Here is a 20,758-nt window from a genome sequence, read left to right on the forward strand (position 1 = left end):
TGAAAGTGCCTGTTCCCCACCCTACCCCCCCGGTTGAAAAATAGAATATAGAAATGCTTGCCAGCCTTTTTTCTTTTTTTTAAAGAAGCGAAATAAAGGATGTGTTCTTTCCTGTAACATGCTAAGTTGTGCAATGTCAACATAAATGCTGAGCATTGATTCTGTGGACAAATAGTGAGTTGCTGGAGGCAACTGGAAAGTCTCCCAAACTGGGAAGGAACTTTTTAAAAAAAGACTTTGGCAAAAAGATATAATAAGCTCTGCATCAAAATAGACCTCCAAAGAAGAGACAAAGGCCTACCATTTTACCACCAAGCGCGCCAGATAGCGCTCCATCTGAGGTGTGCCAAGCACAGACGGTAGCTGATTGACAGCTTCATGGAGATTTTCTTCACGGCTCATTCATTAAGGGAACTCAAGTCTTATGCCATAGAAGTGCAGTGGCAGCAGCAATCATAAAATCTTTTGGCTTCAGAATAGCCTGACTAAGGTCAGTAGAGAAGGTCCTGTGGGAGAGTTGGAGAGAGTTTATAGGCCTGCCTCTCCAGGATGTTCTGATATGTGCCTTGTCTCTTGTCTTTCTGCTTCTGGCTGAGCCATTCTCACACTTGCTTCTTCTGGAGGCACAAAAAGGAGCCATATGGGGAGAAAGTGGCATATTTGTAAGAACAGGTGAGAAAGAGGCAGTGTGCAGCAAAGAAAAAGAACCCACAGGAGGTGGTTCTGTGGAAAAACAACAGAAGGAGAAAAAGCCCGCAAGTATTGTATTTACTCAAAAGTAAATGTAATTGAGCTCCGTGGAGCTTACACAAAAGTAACTGTGCATAGGATTGCCAGATGCAAGAGAGTGGTAGCAGGATATGAGTATCTTCTTGTCTTGAGTGCTCCTTGAGAAATCTGGTGGGCAACTGTGAGACACCGGAAGCTGGACTAGATGGGCCCTTGGCCTGATCCAGCAGGGCTTATGTACTGTCAGTGGATAAATTGATACAAGTTCATTTTGCCTGATACAATAGATGAGTGGCATAAATCAAGGAGTCAGCCAATCTGAAGTACACTGCATTTATGGAGGGATAAGTGCAGTATTACCATATGCGAGTGGACTCTACTGGAGAACTGTATATATACACTGACACTCTGTCCCCTAATCTTACTCAAATACTGTATACTTAACTGTGGTGGGCTTTTAGCTACTTTAAATCAGGGGTCTCCAAACTTTTTGGCCAGAGGGCCGCATCAAATATCTGGCATGGTGTGGAGGGCTGGAAAAAAATTTAAATATAAAATTTAAATAAATAAATTAGAGATGGAACTTAGATGAGTGAATAAATGAATGAATGGGCTCATTCATTCAGCCTCTCTGGCCCTCAGAGCACCCTCCAGACACAATTAGAGCCCAGTTCTGGTCATGTTCAGTTCTGTGGGCCAGAGGCTTTCAGGGGACAAGAGGTTGGCCGCAGGCCAGAAAGAGACTTGCTGTGGGCCACATCTGGCCCCCGGGCCGGGGTTTGGAGATTCCTGCTTTAAATCATTGTTCAGGAAGTATCTATATGCACCAAGCCAGTTGCTTTCTCACTTCCAGAGAAGAGAGGCAAATCACTCAAGTGCTCCCCATTCCCCAACAACTTTTGCCTCTCCATATACTCCAGGCAATCTATCCCCATTGGAATCTGAGATATGATTCCAGAATCAAGGAGAGAATTCCTCTATGGAGAACAGTGGCTGAATTTTATCCACCACTACTATCTTTGTTATATGACATTGCCAGGGGAATGCTTATTATAGCAGTGCTCCAGCACCTGTATAGCTCCATACTGCATTTCTGGTATGTTTCAGGGTGCTGATTTTGAGTTTGGTAGCTCTATAGGACTAAAGACCTAAGAGGCAACTTGCCTTCTTTATGGTCCATTGTGAATGGAAATTCAGATAGGCTAAAGCAGGGGTGTCAACACCCTTAGGTCGGATGTGGCCCACAGAACTTCTTTATCCAGCCCTTAGGCTCTCCCAGCACCTGTTTTCAGGTGCTGAGCTGTGCTGAGGAGCCACAGCTGAAACAGCATGATAATTGAGAAAAGAGTGCTTATTTCTGATGACCTGCTTAATAACATCACTTCCTGTTTAATTACATCACTTCTGGCCCTCAGCAGGCATCACAAATGTTGTTTGGCCTGCTGTTTGTCACCCCTGGTTTAAAGCAGTGGTTCCCAAACTGTGGGTCAGCACCCACTGGTGGTTTGTGACCAGATTTTTGGTGGGTTGCCAAAAGGTGATGGAAAGATCAGGTAACTAATTGCCTCAAGTCTTGAGGCTATTCAAAAATCAGATACTGTAGCTGCTAATTACCCTGCAAAGAGCTCAGCTCCTGCAGTTTGCAAGCATGTGTCAATATAGGGAGATAAATGTTTGAGGGTCTTTTTTCTGGTTATTATTACTTATAAAATAAAATATTACTTTTTTATGGATCCCCTTTTTTAAAAGTCTGGTAAATATAGGTGGGTTCCCATAGTGTCATTTTAAAAAGTGGGTCGCAGTGCTAAAAGGTTTGGGAGCCACCAATTTAAAGCCATATTCTAAGGGCTCTTCCCCATGAATGGGTTTATGAGTGAAAGGGCAATTTAAATCAAAGTTCTAGAATTCACATGTTAAGGAGGTTTTGCTTTGTGTTACTCCAGAAGCAGAACTATGTTGTTGTTGCTTCCCAAAGAAGCACTCTGATCCACATTGTTTGGGACTGGCATTTAGTGGCAATGTTTAAAGGTGGAGTAGGTCCTGAAATTCAAAGCAGTGAATTTCAAAGCAAATGTCAGGGTTTCCTCCTCAGAATTTTCAAGGAAAGCCAAGCAAGTTTTTATAAGACAAATAACTTTTCCCAGGGAGATTCTACATGTTCTTAGTTAAAACTCGTAGAGTGGATTGAGATTATCACCTTGAAATGTTTTCTCTCTTTTATAAGTGTTTTGCTGGGCTCTTCTTCATGTTTCAAATATTTTGTCTTAAACACACAACAAAACGGTGAAACAGATGCATTGACATAATAGTGGAGAATTGTTATTTCAGTTCAGAAGTTTTCTCTTATTGGTTTTCCTTCAGGTGGGAGATAGGGAAGTGGAGCTCTTGCAGTCTCACTTGCGGTGTGGGCCTGCAGACCCGTGAAGTCTTCTGTTCTCACCTCCTCTCAAGAGAGATGAATGAGACGGTGTTTTTGGCCGATGAGCTGTGTCACAAACCCAAGCCTGCTGTGGTGCAAGCCTGCAATCGTTTTGACTGCCCCCCATCCTGGTACTTTGCAGAATGGCAACAGGTAAAGTGCTTTAATTCCCATTCCCCAAGGGCAAAAATCCATGCAGCAGCTACAAATCCTAAACACAGTTCAAGCCTGAGGCAATCCCTCACCTTTATGCTCTGATTTTGAGCTGCCCATATCTCTTCCTTGGCTTCCTCACTGATGCGGGGTAAACTTCACCCAGGGAGTTCATCATAAATCTGCTTCTACTGGTATTTTTTAATTCAAATAAACACAATCTTTTAACCACAAGCACTAGCAGTGTTCTTCTCTAAAGTTTTGAATTCTTGTGAAGAAAGATGGCCTGAATTAGCTTTGTTCTAAAGCTTTAATGTTCTTGGCAGAAGAACTCCTGATAGCCATCAGCATGTTTAACGTTGTGAATGATTAAAAATACACCCTTATAAATTCAGGAATTATTTTTAAAATGCTCTATCCTTGGGATGTTTACCTTGTTTTCAGTAGTTCATATTTCTTCTTCTCCTTGTCTGTTTCTCACCCTGAAACAAGTAGGTACTGTATCAGAATCCATTTTTATAAGCCCCCATAAACATCTCTTTCACAAACAGCGGCTAAAATGGGTCACATTAATAAATCTTTCTTTATCTTTGTTTTATTACTGAAGGGAAGAGGCCTTTTATAGGTCAAACTGTGGCTTTTTCATAACATGCCTTAAAGTTCCATGGCCTGATATAACCTGAACATTTTTTTAAAGTTCTTCATTTCCCCCCCCCCCATTGGTTCTGCCACTATCTTTATAGAACGGGCTGCTGAAGCACATTTGTATGCTTTAGGAGCCAACATGACCCCTAAAAGTGTTGGAAATCATGGTGTTTTCTCATTTCTGTGTTTGAATTAGCTAACTATCATCACCCACCAAAGGAAGCCAAAACTATCTGTTCAAAGAAACCAATACAGAAAGCAATCATTTCTCAGACGGTAACTTTCTCTTGTTGTGGGCACAGCTACTTGGGAAACCAAATGTCTGTACTGTTCTGCCAAGTAGAGAGAATTGTCTTCTTACTTTCAGAATCTGATCTTTGGTTTTAAAGCTACATAAGCAGTGCATTTCATCTGTCTTACTCAGTAGGGTATTGCCAATAAAGTAAATCATACTTTTAAAAAATATGTTTTAGCCCCACTTCTCCTGGTTGCAGTTTTCTTCTGTTGTGTTCTCACAGTACAACTATGTGCTTGTACGCTCAGCAGAAGCAGTTCAGTGGGTTCAATGGGATCTCCTCCCAGGCAAGTGTGTAGAACAGTGGTTCTCAAACTGGTAGGTCACAACCCTAGGCTGTGACCCTAGGCTGTGAACCCAAGGCTTCAGGAGTCAACTTTGAGGCAAAATCCGGAGCCGGAGTCCCTGAGGCAGTTCATGGCTGAACGCAGTCACGTTCTGGCAACTCCTGCAACGCCGCTGGAACCAACCGTATTGGCTTCTGCCTTTCCATTGGACCATTTCAGCAACGTGGAGAGGGGGGATTTGCTGCATGGGAAACAGTCTATCCTCCATATCTACTTTACCCAGGCTTGGCGCACTGGAGAAGACACTCTGTTCCAGAACCACCATTCAGAGCGCAATACCATAGTCTTCCGAGACTGAAGGAAGCCAACAAGAAAGGTCACAACCCACCAGTTCGTGTAAAGGTTCCCCCGTCCCTTTAAGGGGAGAGGCAGGGAAGCGATCCCCAGGATATATGGGGGGGCAAGGGGGTGCTTATGAAGACAGGGCTGCAGGAGGTGCGGGGAGCCCTGTGCAGCTCCCTGCAGTGCTTCCTGAGGCTTGGAATGTTCAGAGAAAGTGGGCACAAAGCACTTCTGTTTTGCAGGGGCGCTTTGCGCCCTCTTTCTCCAAACGTTCCAAGCCTTGGGGGAGGTCTGCGCAGGGCTCCCTGTACCTCCTGCAACTTGCTGCAGCCCTGTCTTCATAAAGTCGCAAGCACCCCCTCAGCAGCGCGATCCTAGGGATTGCATTGCTGCCCTAGCTCCTCCTCTGCAAGAACTTACTGAGGGAGTAAAGCTCCCTCAAAGTTTGAGAACCACTGGTGTAGAATATTGTTTCTCACACTGTGTGTCAGGACCCTCTAGGTGGGTCATGAGCCAATTTAAGGTGGGTCCCATTCATTTAAATGTGCATTTTATTTTTAATATGTTAGACTTGATGCTACCATGGTATGTGACTGCATTTGGGGAAATGTTACAGATCAATACTTTTTACAGGCCACAGTGTATATGCTTTTTAACAGTGATGGTCAATGGACCTTCGTCCCAGGTAAGTGTTGATAGGATTGCAGCCTTTGGAGAATTTTTTAAAAGTAGATTTTGGAGGGTTAGGAGGGTTCTTCTTTATTTTAAATATTTTTAACTTATTATAAACTTTTAATTTTCTTAATTGATTTGATTTTGTCATATGGGCTTGTTAAGCATTTTTGCTTGATGATGTCACTTCTGTCCATGATATCACTTCTGGATAGTTTTCGTTCTAAAAAGTGGGTCTAAGTGTTAAAACGTTTGAGAACCGCTGGTGTACAAGATTGGAGCCTACTTGTGTAAACCACCTTGAATTAAAGTTAGAGGAGAAATCTGATGACAAAAGAAAGGTGATATACTGGTATTACTACTGCTACTCCTACTTTCATTGACTGGCTTCTGTATCTTTCCCATTTTATATATTGGCAGCATAAGATATGGATGGTTCATGCATTCATATACAGTATGTTACTTCTATTTCTCATCTTTTGATGATTGAATCTATGGAAAAGCCCTGTTTTCGTGAACATATGTTATTTCATGACATGAACATTTTTTCTCTGTAATGGTTTGTTCATATACATGTAAGTTACTCTCAGTGCTGTGGCCATCAAGTGGTGAAAAAATACATGCTAACTAGCTCACAAATGCAAATATATTCATCTCAATTTACTTTTACATGGATCTTGAGATGCATGTCTGCAGAAAATAGGCAGGCCTGAGTGGCCACATGGGGTCAAGTACATTTCTTCAGAAGCTCATAATACAGTCCCTGGCCTACATGGGTGGAAGATGTATGTGTGGGAGGACATTTATGTTAACAAGGGAGAAGGGCAAAATGCTTTGGAAATTAATCTTCCGTATTTGCACTGACTCAGATAACCCTTCATCCTTTATTTTGGAAAGCAGTGCACAGAGCAGTCACAAGGAGTAGTAAATATAAAAGGCTGTGTGGTTCCTTAATCGTTTATTATATTAACCTTATAAACCAACTGTTTAGCTCAGCTGCATATTGGAGCCCCTAGGGCAGCTTTCCTGTGTATTAAAAATACTAATCTAGAAATCTCATCATGTGAAAATGGGAGATTGGACAATGAAGTTAAATCAAACTTGTTCGGAGGAAGGTTTTCAGTGCACAGAGAGAGCCAAGTAACAGCTCCTATTGAACAGTTTGTTTGCTTTCTACTCTTGCCGCAAGTAGCCTGTGACTAATGGCTGACTTCCTGCATGCAAGTTGCTCACTTCAGTTAGATATTAGTAGTCTAAGGCTGCACTCCTGACCACACTTTCCTGAGAGTAAGCCCCACTGAACAAAATAGGACTTGCTTCTGAGTAGACCTGATTAGGATTGTGCCCTAACTGTGTGATCTGTTGCTGAGACTGGCTTCCAACTCTTAAGGCTCTGCTACTACTCTTGTTCTTTAGTGTTCTCAGACCTGCGGGGGTGGAACTCAGAAGCGAGAAGTTCTCTGTAAGCAGCGTATGGCTGATGGAAGTTTTCTGGAGCTTCCTGACACATTCTGCTCTACTTTGAAGCCAGCCTCCCAACAAGCCTGCAGAAATGAGGACTGTCCCCCTGAGTGGCTTCTCTCAGACTGGACACAGGTATGGGGTAACAGTACAAATGAAGCCTACTTGGACTTTGGGAACCCTGTAAGTCTTTGCATGGAGAGGGTAGCAATTCCATCATTATAATTGTGCTGCTTATGGACAGGAAGGGGACTTTTCACTTACCTGAGGGTCACTATGACTATGCAGAGTGCCTGGGGAGTCTGTGACCCCCTCTGCAGCCCTCCCTAAAGCTTCAAAATGTTGAAAAAAGGGGGCGAACCCACTTCCTGTTTTCTGTTTGACATCCCTGATCTAGAACATAGAGAAAGGAGATAGACAGAGGCATCACTAGCGAGGGTCGGCAGGGGCGTCCACTCTAGGTTCCAGCCCCCGGGGGTGTCCTGGGTTGAGGCCAGATGCCTCCGCTCGCTGGGAGTCCTCCTGCCCCATGCTCAGGCAAGTGCGCTCGGGGCTGGCCAAACGCGCATGGCATCTCTAGCCTCCCCCTTGCGCATGGTGTTTATTTGTGAGTAGGCAGACGTGCCTTAGTGCATCGGAAAGGACAGGCTGAGAGGAATCCAAGGACACCAGAATGGTCCCGATCCGATGAACACAGCCCCCCAAAAAACACCCAAGAAGGAGGTCCCTCTTTCCAAGCAGGCAAACGTATGGAGCCCTATGGAAAGTAAAGTAAGCCACGCAGTCGTGTTTACTCATGAGTAAGCAAGCGTGCCTTGGTTCCTGGTCAAGTTGGGCACAGGGGAGTGCAAGGCTAGCAGCCTAGTCCCGATCTCATGAAAGTGGAGCTCAACAGATGCTCCAGAAGGTAGCACCCCCCCCAAAAAAAGAATAAAACTGAGGCTTGAGCAGGTAAGGTGGGCACTGGGGAGGGCTGAAAATTTCACTGATTTATTTGTGGGGCGGGCATATGCAGATCGGGGGGGGCTTTGCTTCTTGGCCTGCTGGGCTCTGAAGCTTTCCCCTCTCCCCACTTTCCAGGGAGGAAGCCCCACTTCAGGGGACTGACTTCTGAGTAGACATGCATACGGTTGGATGTCTCTCAGACAGCAGTCTGTTCCCACCCCCCTTGGCAAGAACTTCAATTAGCCAGCTAGAGCTATTAAGACACATACTTAAACATATTAGAACCAGCTGAAAAGTCAAAGCATGAGCAAACCTTCCTATTCAGTTCACTCTCACCTTGGATGTTAAGCATCTCCCAAAAATGGGGGTGAATGGGGAAAAAGGATGTTTCATGGTGAAAGGGGGGGTAGACATGCCAAGGATTGGGTTCTCTTAGGCTGCAAAGCTTTCCACATTTACCGGGGAGGGGAGAAAGAAAGGAGGGCAGCTCTTAAAGTGCTTCTCTGTTCTTTTTGACATGATGAGAAACCCAGCCTTTCCTACCTTGAACTGGAGGTCCAATCCTATTCAATTTTCCAGCACTGGTGCAATTGTACCAATGGGACATGCACTGCATATTGCAGTGGAGGGGCAGTCACTGAGGCCTCCTCAAGATATGTGAACATGTGTTCCTTTACCTTGGGGCTATATTACAGCATCACTGGTTCTGTAAGGTTGAATAGGATTGGACCCTTAATTACATTAGCTGGTCCATGGTGCAAAAAGAACAGCTGCTGTCATAGAATGTCCCCATTAAAGGCATAGGAGACCTGTGGTTTTCCACATTAAGTTTCCAAAGCAGACTTTCCACATAAAGGGTGCAATCCTAACCCCTTATGTCAGTGCTTTCCAGCACTGGTATAGCGGCGCCAATGGGACATGTGCTGCATCCTGCAGTTGGGTGTCACTCGGAGGCCTCCTGAAAGGAAGGGAATGTTTGTTCCCTTACCTTGGAGCTGCACTGCCCTTATGTCAGTGCTGGATGGTGCCCTAATGGGCTTGTTGAAGGAATTAGGATTGTGCTATGGGCTTGTTGAAGAAGCAGAAATCTGGCTAAACGATCCTGTTTGGAAGTGTTTGTAACTGATTAGCTACACCTTTGTTTTGAGTCTGTTTTAAATGTGATATGAAGGCAGGATCATTTTCTGGGCATATTCACAGAGGAGAGATCTGTGTTGCTGTCAAATGCAAAATTGGAAATATAGGGAGCTGAACCCCAGAAGAGAAGGTGGTGTTTCATGACTGGCTTGCAGGATTGGATGCACTGATTATAGTCCCTGAAAAATATCCTATGCAAATGTGCCATTCCGAGTATTACAGATTTCATATTATAATGATGATAAATGGTATGTCCGACTCTATGAACCCAAACACCTTTAACTTGTATGTAAATTTAAGGGTACCTGCTGGAATGGGGAGCAAAGTCAAGAGAAAAGGGAGCGCCCACTGGGTGGGGCATCCGACATAGCAGTCAGACTGGGAGCCCCAGTCTACCCACATAGCAAATCCATGGAGGCCAACTGGGAGCCCTGGTCTACCTAGCAGGTAGCAGGGGGGTTGGCACCCTAGTGACCAACATTCTGGAAATCGTGACTTTTAGGAATAATACCATCATGTTATAAACAATTTGATGCAGAATTCCATCCATTGCTTGTGGGGAATTATTCACTGCATTTATTTTCTGGCCATTAGTATTATTCATTCCATGTCATGACTATTACTAGCTCTCAGTCTCACCTACCTCACAGGGTTGTTGTAAGAACAAAATAAGGGGAGGAACCATGTACACCACCCTGAGTGCCTTAGAGGAAGGGTGGTATAAAAATGTGAATTATTTAATTAGTTAATAATTAATATAATTAATTAATAATTAAATAATTAATTGTATGGGGTGAGAAAAATTTATGGGCCCCAGGTGTCAGATGACCTATGCCACTGGAGATAGACCCTTTTATTTTTATCCTAGGCTGGTGGGAGTCCCCTCTTTCATAAGGATAGGACTTGTATTCAACATATCTTAAGCTATAAAGGGGTGGCTTACAGTGTGAAACACCCCGACATGTTAAAGGCACTGGTCATAGGAGAACATTACGGTATATGTCCATAATTGCATTTGATCCTTTCTGGCCTCTGTTGTCTTTTAATTCATGTTCTTCCTAACGAGCTGCTGTCTGGTTCCTAGTGTTCTGTGAGTTGTGGTGAGGGAACCCAGACACGAAATGCTATTTGCAGGAAAATGCTGAACACTGGACTTTCTGGCATCATTAATTCATCGCTGTGCCCACCTTTGCCATTCTCGTCATTGGTCAGAGCGTGTGCGCTAGTGACCTGTCCAAGTGAGTATCTGAAAAACAACGAAGGTGGGCAGGAAATGTGAGGGTTTTGTGTGACGTTGAGACCAAAGAGCAGGTTGTGTAGCACTAGTGACAGTTTACCACAGTGGAGCATCAGGTGCAAAGCGCTTCAGTGAAGTTGAGCATGATCAACATTGTAAATTATTTGTCCTCTTTAGGTCCTAATTGTAAACTTTCCCAAACTAGAACTCCTGAGCTCCACTGATGCCTCAGTTATTTGCTGGTATGTCTTATATACCTGGTAGTGAAACACAATGGAAAAAGAAAGCCTTGATAACAAATCCAAATCAATGTTCACATTTCACACATAGATGCGAAGTCTCATGAGTGACATAAAGTTACCCAATCATCTGGTAACACAACTATAAACATGGATGCAGAGGCGTACCGGGGGCTTTTGGTGCCCAGGGCAATGCCGTGACATCATGACGCCGTGCAGCATCATGATGTCAGTAGGGCACATGCACATTGGAGCGCTCACGCTTGCTCCATAGCCGGGTGGGCGATTTCCCCGCTGGCTGCCGAGAGAGTGCTTTGCTCCAGTGGCTTTCCCAGTTGGGAAGCCGCTTGTGCATTCGTGCTCGCTTGATAGCTGGCCAGGCAATTTCAGCCAACTGGCTGCTGAGGGCGCATGCTCTTCAATTGCTTCTCAAGTGGGGAAGTAAGTGGAGCGCATCCTCTTGTGTCCACTCTCCAGTTTGCACCCACGGCATGAGCTACCTTGTGCTGTGGGGTCATACGCCTCTGCATGGTTGGACTTAGGGTTCCAAATAGGTAGCACAAACTATTCTAGGGGAGAAAGTAGCAGGAGAATAAATCTAGTCTCTGTCCCCCCCCCCCCCCACAACTGATGTGGCAAATCTACTGCCAATTTTCTGGCTAGGGCCATCTGTTCCCAAGTCCAGCCTGGGATACAAGTACAGAATCCTGCTTCCTTCATATGCCACTGGGGTGGTTTGGAGTGTTTCAGATCCTTAAATTTAAGCCCAATCCTAAACTGGCCCAGTGCCAGCACTTGGTGCTGTAAAAAGACACTTGGTGAACACATTTATGGCACCTCATGAGCAGGGAGCTCTGGTGCTGGGCCTGCATCAGTTGCGTGCCAGACCCAGTGCTGGCAGGAAGAAGATGTGCCGCTGCCATGGTTAAGTACAACCACTGGGTAGCTGTGTGGTCTCTGGGGGTGGGGGAAGGGAGGAACAGGGGCGGGGTGGGGGGAGAAACCTGGCAGGGGATCGGATCAGGGGATTGATGCTCACCATATCCTGAACTCTGTGTTGGGCGAGAAGATTCAACACAGAGTCTCTCAATTCTGCGCTGGTAAAATAACCTCAGCAGTGCCGCTGGATGCAGTGCTGTTTTGGCGTCACTGCACCTGGAGGAGCCGCTGGCTTCATGATTGGACTGCTTGTCATGGTAGCATTTGTTCAATTTTGCCTCAGAGAAATTTGCCTTTTTTTTTCCAATGAAAGAACAACAAGCTTTCATTAACCCATTCCTTTTTAAAAAAAATAGCAACAACTGAGTTTATTATTTGCAAAATTGTGCGCCTCTCATATAATGCAAAAGCAGCATGCTTGTGTATCAGTTGTGACTTCTGATTGCAAAATGTACATGTGCAATGAGCAAAAAGGGGATTGGGCCCCTGCTAACATGTATATTACAGACAAGAGACAATGACTGAGACACAGATGCATAAATGATTCAGTGCATGTGTATTTTGTAGTTGGGATCCGAGTTCTGAGTACAAAATTTAACATTGTTTTCAAAATCCATGACGCAGTCCTTGTATTCCTTTCGGTTGTCTGGCACAGAGATCTAAACTGTAGGGACCCACATAACTAATGAAGTTGAATATTATCCACAATGGGGTTTTCAACCTACTCTAAGTAGATTTGTTCTGCTTCATATTACACCCTGGAGGCTGTAACACTTTTGCTTCTTCTTGCTGCTCTCAGCAGTGGGGCCTCACATAGTTTCACAAGGCTGAAATGATCAACATTTAACAAAGGAAGTTCCCTTTCTGTTTTTTACCTTCCTTATGTTCATTAGACTGCCTCCTTCATTTAAGACTTTACAGGAACTCTGTCAGTATGAACCCTGGCTTCTGCTTTTTAACCCCTGCAGAATTTTATTTGTTTTGCTCAATCTCTCCTCATTATTTCTTATGAGGGGGTTAACTTGGGTCTCAGTAACTGGCAGCTGGCTACTTGTTGTAAATCATAATAGGAAAACAACAGCTAGAGCCCAAAATAAGCTTCTTAATTTGTTTATGAAGTTGAAGCTACATGCAACAGCCAACATGGGAATGCTGCTGTAATCAGTATCCCTGTTTCACCTCTCTCTCTCTCTCTCTCTCTCTCTCTCTCTCTCTCTCTCTCTCTCTCTCTCTCTCTCTCTCTCTCTCACTCACTCACTCTGTGTGTGAATGTGTGTGTGTTGTGCAGTATCACTTTAGCCAGGATGTAACATTGTACATCTGCCACCAATAGCTGTACCAACAGCTAATATCGTACAGTTGAAGCAGGACATGCATTGTGTAAGGATGATAGCATATTACAGCATGTTTTGCAACACATTATCGGATGAGAGCCTGATCCATGTTTGACTTGTAGTTCCAGTGTTAGTTAGGTTAAAAATGCAAAGCTGATTGCTGATATGATTGATTACTCATTATATTTCAGGGCATCAGAGACCAGCTCACAAGCAACCTCCTCTTATAATGGCTCAAAGGAAAGTTTTTATTCAAACAAGGAAGCAGAAAAAACTACACTTTGTTGTTGGTGGGTATGCCTATCTGCTTCCCAAAACCTCTGTCATCCTTCGATGTCCTGTAAGAAGGTTTCGGAAACCAATGATCACGTGGGAGAAAGATGGCAAACGGCTCATCAGCTCTGTTCATGTCACTATTGCACCATATGGATATATGAAAATCCATAGGTTGAAGCCCTCAGATACTGGGATGTATACTTGCACAGCAGGGCCAGCTAAGGAACATTTTGTGATTAAACTAATAGGAGGCCACAACAAACGTATTGCTACCATGTCAGCTGGAATGAAGGAAGAAGAAGCCACAAGAAAGTCCAGTTTGAATGAAGCCATGCATGCCCAGGAGAAACACCTGAATGGAATTCTCTTCAATGGAAGTAAGACTGAGAAACGCGGACTCCTTACTGATACTAGCAGCCAGTATGATGATATCATCTCGAGACTTTTGGAGTATAGAGGCTGGCCTCGTGACAGCACAGAGCCATTGGACGTTCAGGACTCAACAGAGAGAAACATCTCTTCTGAGGAAGATCAAGGCCAAGATTATAACCTTCCTTTCACCATGGTTGCCAGTCGGGACCATTTGGATGGCATCCTAAGAAATTTGTCTCAGCAGCCTGAGGAACTTAAGGATGTCTATAGCAAGCAGCTTATCTCACAGCTGGCCCATGAAATTTTCAAAAGCCATTTGGAGCATCAGGAATCCCTTTTCAAAACCCGAGGAAGTAGTGTCAGCTCTGCTTCAGTTGAGTTTCCATTTAGCAAACATTTTTCTGAGTTCACTAGCTCCTTGAGAACATCTTCAGCAGAAGCACACTTGTCTACATCACTGGAATTAATAAATGGCTCACGTGGGCCTCATAGAAAACCTGCCATCCTCAAGAAGATATCTGCAGCACAGCAGCTTTCAGCATCTGAAGTTGTCACCCATCTTGGACATACCGTCGTTTTAGCCAGTGGTACCCTGAGTATACTTCTTCACTGCGAGGCTGTTGGAAACCCAAAGCCTGCCATTAACTGGGCAAAAAATGGAGAGGCTGTGGAGTACAGTGAGAGGTAACAAAACTGTTTTTATCCTGTTTTTAAGCCTGGTCAGTCTCCCACAGTGGCTTGCAATTTAAATAATAGTTTAATACTTAAGTTAGACTCTATGGGAATCTAACTGCGGATGGACTCAGCGGTTGGCTAATGTTAGAGGTGCCAGCACAGAGAAACTGTTCCCTCATTGGTCTGCCAAGTAAAGAAGTATACTTTGCCAAACTATATTAAATCTATCCTCACTACTCAAAGTAGTGTTAGAGACCATGAGCTTTTATACATTTTCTTTTTTAGGGTTTATTTTTTGATTTTCTCCTTGTTTGTTGCTGAAACTCTTTTGGGCAGCCATGGTGTGGATTTGAGTTGGATCTAAGTTACTTTTTGACTAGAAATGTTGCAACAGAATTAGAATATTGCTGAAACTCTCATCTTTGGAGAAATCCCAAATGTTGTGGGGGCCTGAAACAGCATGAAACCACAGCAGGGTTTAAAAAATACAGTACCTGTATGTTTAAAAGATACAGTACCTAAAAGTGCCATCATGCATACACCAGGGCTTTTAGGCTCCGCATTCCTACTGCAGCTGTTCAGTAGCTGTCATTGTCATCCCTACCTCCAAAAAATGACTTCTGAATTTTGGGAGATGCTCCTGGAAGGAAAAGTTGTGTGCATGTAAAAGCTCTTTCATTGTATGTGTGGGGCTCTTATATACCATCAAATGCCATCTAGGTTATACTCTTTCTGGTGTTAAATCCTATGGTCACAGGCAGTGGAGCTGATTATCAATACTAGTAATAATTTTACTTTATGCCTCTGATGTAGCTCCTTTAGTTCATTAGAAAGGTCATTGAAGCCTAGTGATTAAGGGCTCAATCCCTATCCAACTTTACAGCACCAATGCAACTGTGATGAAGCCTCAAGATAAGGGACCAAATATTCTCTTACCTTCAGAAGGCCTCCATGATTCCCCACACTACCACAAGATGCAGCACACACCCCATTGGCACTGCTGCATCAGTGCTGGAAAGCTGGATAGGATTGGGCCCTAAGGGAGTCCACTGTTAAGAGTGGTATGTCTTTCACTTTGGGCTTGACTTGTGACATGCCAAAAGAGGTTGACTGCCACTTAAAGAATAATGAAGAGCTACTGACAAGCAGAGCTGAATTAACCTGTAATCTAACTCAATACAGGGCAGCTTGGAAATAGTGTAGAACTGTTAGAAAAAGGAAAGCACTGTCAGTAGCTCTGCTGCTGCTATTTCACTGTTTCTGTACAGCACTATTCTTTCACTATGCAGCCAGCTGTGTCTTATACTGTGATTGCACGGTTTATGAGGGAGCACCTTAAGAGTGCTGATGTGCTTGGAGGCATCTGGATTGGTTGACGTACTTTGAAGGCAGCAGTCCAAGAATCTGCTGCCAGTACAAGTTTCCTCTGTGTAAGTTATGGGCCTGAGGTTAAACATCCGAGTCCGGTCACTGGGGTCAGTCTAGGAAATGAGAAGGCACACAAGAGTCAACTCTCTGGGCTAAAATTAATTTTAAATGGCTGTTTCTGTAGAACATCTAGCAGCTTTTTATTTATCCAAGGTGTAGTTCTTCACTGTGGTTTCAGTATACAATTAGTTTGCTTGCTGCCTTCCCTTCTCCATGGTTGAAAGATGTCCAAGTGCAGTGATTTCTGTAATTGACTAGCATTAGCAATGTCATTTGTTTTTAAACAGCATTTCTTTAATTATTTTTTCCTGGCAGATAGAACATTAAATCTTTAGCACTAGAATAAATTTTTAAAATGAAAATGTATTTTTTTTCTGATGTGAGAACAAGAATGCATTTGTTATGGAAAGCACATGCCGTCTTAATCAAGACTAGGCCTATGGTATATATTTAGTTGGACATAGTCCTGTAAAAATATCTCTCTGGCTGCAGAAAGTTGCATACACAGATTTGTATTGCCAGTGGTTACATCCTGTTGGGAAAGTGCCCATAAAGTAATTTTTTATTCTGTTTGAAACTACTGTATTGTGTGTATGAAATCAGATCAAATCAATTAACTTAAAAGTTTTTAATTTCTTTAAAATAAAGAACCCTGCTAACCTTCCCAAGTAGTTGCTGATCTGTTTTTAAAAAATTCCCCAAGCATCCCAAAGGCTGCAATCCTAGCCACCCTTACTCAGGAGTAAGCCCCATTGAATATCATTGTTAAAAGCATATACATAATAGCCTGTTAAAAGTACTGATCTGTCACATTTCCCTAAATGTGGTCACATACCATGGCAGCATCAAGTCTAATATATTAAAAATAAAATGCACATTGAAATGAATGGGGACCCACCTGAAATTTGTTTGCGACCCACCTAGTGGGTCCCAACCCACAGTTTGAGAAACACTGCATTAGAGAGCAAATAGCCTTTTGCTTATAGATCTTATCCAGACAGAGGTTGGTCACTGTCTCTCAGCCTAGCCTACCTTACAAGGTTGTTGCAGGGCTAAAACAAGGAGGGAGACAAATATGTATGCTGTCCGAAGCTCCTTGAATAAAGAACAAGACAAAAATGGAATAAACAAATATTTCTTTAGTTCCACTCCTGCTTCTTGTTCAAGTGGTTTTTGAACTCATAGTAACATGCAAAACCTGTTCATCAGATAAAAATTGAGAGGAGCAGAGATGAGAAACATCTTAATTTAAAGGAAATCCCACCTTTTAGCATCCACAGTGCCATTCCACGTATTACAGAGGGACATTCCTGGATTTATCTCTAAGAGTACACTCAACAAGAAGCTCTAGTTAGTCATAGGTCCCTATATGCATACAGGCTTTGCATTTTCAGATGTCCTCATAAAAATCTTAGATCATGTTGGCATCCTTCAGACTTGGAAGACCATGGTATCGCGCTCTGAATGGTGGTTCTGGAACAGAGTGTCCTCTCCAGTGCGCAAAGCCTGGGTAAGGTAGATATGGAGGATGGACTGTTACCCATGCAGCAAATTCCCCCTCTCCACGTCGCTGAAATGGTCCAATGGAAAGGCAGAAGCCAATACAGTTGGTTCCAGCGGCATCGCAGGAGTTGCCAGAACGTGACTGTGTTCAGCCATGAACTGCCTCAGGGACTCCAGCTCCGGATTTTGCCTCGAGGTTGACTCCTGAAACCTTTTCCATAACGATGTAGTCACAAGGCAGTGGAGGTTTGGGATCGGAGTTTTCCTTCTCTCAGATGAGCTGCCTTCCCAGGCTAACAAGTCCCATCTACCCGGTGGCTGTTTAGTCGCCTCTTACGACAAGTACAGCCAAACTGAGGGCCTATTCTTATCCCCCAGCCCCCAGGGGTAAAATCTTAGATACGTACTTGAAAATTGTATTGTGTGAAATGGTCCTAACAAATTTGGACATCCGTTTCCAAGTCTGGTCCATGATCATTCTGTTTCATTTGTATGAACACATTGAACCAACAGCTGCCTATCCACATACAGAGAGGTTGTTTTTTGCATATTTTGCACTGTCTTATCCCTATACAGAGATTTGCAAGAGATTACTGGTAATCTTGAAGATGACCCATACTGAAAAAGTGACAGCACTTTCTGCTTGTTTTTGTTGAGGTTATGAATAAATTGAGAATCATTTTAGTCTTGTACATTTTCCTGAGCGATGTGAAGGTTAACATAGCTGGTGGTGGAGCACAGCCCTCCCTCTGTTGCTTTCCTCCCCACCTCCAAAAAAGTATTTGATGGGTGGCCTTAATCTGGTTTGTTTTAGTGTTCTCCCACCCATGGTGCTGTGAGTAAGATCAAATATCCTTAACTTTGTGGTTCGTGAAGCAGCAGTTTTCATTCAAGGGAAAAACAAAAATCACATCAGCTCATGGTAAATGACTACACTTTGATTGCACTTGGATGGGCTCTCTCATTCCAGCTTTCTCATCCTCTTTTGTCAACTCCCCCATCAATTCCCCAGTTTCTTTTTTTATCACCATCCTGGCGAGAGGACTTATGTAAAACAGCTGCTGCAGTTTTCTTGTGAGAGAAACAAACTTGCCTTTTGGTTTTGTCATTAATTTACCTAAGAATAAATGAAGGCAGATTCTAATATTAGAGGTGGGCAATGAATGCCATGATATTAAGCTTAAGTCTTTTAATAGCTCAGAGCTGCACCGAGGCCTCTGGTGATCCAAGAGCACAACAAACTTGGAAGTGCTTTGGCCAGACCTAGCAGGCCTACACATGAATGTACCAAAGTCTCTGTACCAGAGGATCCATAAATGTGCAGGGTCTGTGGCCCATGACAAGCCTGTACATAGGACTGGTGCAAAATCTGTATTCAGGTTCCACCCGCTGTTTCAAAGGCCTGACCTCAGACATTCTGCTACAAACTCCTGAAGAGTTCATTCACTGAATTCGTTATGTGCTCTCTTACTCTGTGCAGCCTTGGAGTGGGGGGAATATTATACTGTATTGACAGACAGACAGACAGACAGACACACACACGCACACACACACACACACACACTCTAAAACTGTCTGTTTTGGAAATGCCACTGACAGATTTTTTAGAATTAAAACAAGAGATGTTGCTGGAACTGATAATACCGTCTAAAATCTAGGCTGTCTAAAAAAAAAATGTGACAAGCATTTTTAATAATGATTTAGTCCAGTTAACAGGGGATAGATCGTTCCCAGCTGTTGAGGATGTAGCCCGAGGCCCTGTTCCTCTATTGCATTTTCCAGCTTACACTTTAAGAGGTGGAAATAGCCAGGAAAGGTCCAAAGATGCACACACATTTTTACATTTCTGGAACAGTCAGATGACAGAATAACATGAAACACAGAGAGATTGTATCTAAGCAGCCTCTCATCTTCACGTCTGATCCCTTCTGCTGGGGGAGGGAAAATGTTGGAAAATGCTGGCCAAAAGGTCAATTAACAGTGCAATTCTATGCATGTCTATTCAGAAGTAAGTTTCATTATGTCCAATGGGGGTTACTCTCAGGATTATGTGTATAGTGGTTTTTCTCAAACTGTGGGTCATGACCCACCAGGTGGGTCCTGAGCCAATTTCAGATGGGTCTCCATTCATTTCAATGTGTATTTTATTTTTAATGTATTAGACTTGATGCTACCATGGTATGTGACTGAAGTTGGGGAAATGTAACGGAGCAGAACTTTTAACAGGATAGTATGTATATGCTTTTAACAAAGATAGTAAATGGGGCTAACTCCCGAGTAAGTGTGGATAGAATTGCAGCCCTTGGGATGTTCGAGGAATTGTTTTTAAACAGATCAGCAACTGCTTGGGAAGTTAGGATGGTTCTTCGGTATTCTAAACAAATTTTAAACTTATACTTATTGTAAACTTTTAATTTGCTTAATTACTTAACTGATTGATTTGATTTTGTCACATGGGTCTTAAAAATTTTCCTGGTTGATCATATCACTCACATCTGGCCATGACATCATTCCAGGTTAATCACATCACTTCCGGTGAGTCCCGGACTGTTTGTCATTCTAAAAAGTGGATCCTGTGCTAAAAAGTTTGAGACTCACTGAATAGGATTGCCACCCAAAAATGTTTTAGTAATGAGATACACAAAATCAGGCATCATTATTCTTTTTCCAGCTGCTTCCTTAGATGCTGTCCAGCTCTTATGTAGGAAAATTCATCCTGAACTTGGCCCCTGAAAACACATTCAAGGCCCTGCCTGGCCCTGCCACTAGATTCCTTGCATCAGTCAGCTAGATCTCCGGATCATTTGTCTACTTGTCACCTGAATGGCCTAGTTTATCCAAATGACCTGTGAGTTAGAATAAACAGAAGCATTGTTTACACAGGTTTGCAATTTCACAGAATTACATGAGTGAGAGAAAGAGAATTCAGATAATCAGGAAAACAGTCAACCAAGAATTTGGTGCTAAACTACTTGTGACACACACTTGTGAGTATCTTTCTCCAACCATTTGGGTTTTTTTTAAATGAAAAACGGCAGACGAACCAGAGAAGGGGGTGCTTAATCCTTTCTTTTGCTCCTATGTGATCACACCAAATCATACAGGCACACACACTGACTCCCCTATTTTTTTTCCTATGGAGGAAGAGACAGGCCATTCTTCTGTACTTCACCACTGATGCAGAGCGGAAACCACATCAGGAATTCCAAAACATTGTGTTAAAGAAAGGAATGCATCAGAAACCTGTTAACAATATGTCTTCCACTACCAGAAGCAGTAGCTTTCAGTGTTCTGGAGAGCCCAAGGGTTCCTCAGACTCTGATTGGAAATTCTTGATGAAAAGCTCTGTAAATGTTGAACAAACTCCCCTGAAAGTCAGCTTGCCTAGCAATACCAACCTTTTCTTACAAGGCTTTGTTGTAGGATACCATTCTATATGTGCTAGGTAGAACCCAACCTCAGTTCGCACAGATCAAATGTTTAGGCACAACGGACCTGCCCCATGTTCCACATGAACTGAGTGCACTATTCCTCAGAATTCTCAGCAGCTCACAGGGGTTCAATGGCAGACGTGTGATGTTCTCTGGTAGACAAGACGATGTAGAAAGGATGGGTTCCCTGACAGGAGAAGGTCTGAAGCATCAGTGTTTTTCTTAGGCTACAGGTTGTG

General features: G+C 43.3%; 1 protein-coding gene across 2 annotated transcripts in view; it reads left to right on the top strand.

Annotated features, from left to right (window-relative positions):
* Positions 1 to 20,758, top strand: part of ADAMTSL1 (ADAMTS like 1) — a 301,635-nt gene that overhangs the window by 230,077 nt on the left and 50,800 nt on the right. For both annotated transcript variants that reach the window (XM_066614676.1, XM_066614678.1), the window contains exons 16-19: positions 3,091 to 3,301; positions 6,959 to 7,138; positions 10,170 to 10,323; positions 13,026 to 14,166. In XM_066614676.1, the coding sequence (XP_066470773.1) occupies positions 3,091 to 3,301; positions 6,959 to 7,138; positions 10,170 to 10,323; positions 13,026 to 14,166 (1,686 nt within the window). The remainder of the gene's footprint in view (positions 1 to 3,090; positions 3,302 to 6,958; positions 7,139 to 10,169; positions 10,324 to 13,025; positions 14,167 to 20,758) is intronic.

This window comes from Tiliqua scincoides, chromosome 2 (assembly GCF_035046505.1).
Source record: "Tiliqua scincoides isolate rTilSci1 chromosome 2, rTilSci1.hap2, whole genome shotgun sequence".
NCBI lineage: Eukaryota > Metazoa > Chordata > Lepidosauria > Squamata > Scincidae > Tiliqua > Tiliqua scincoides.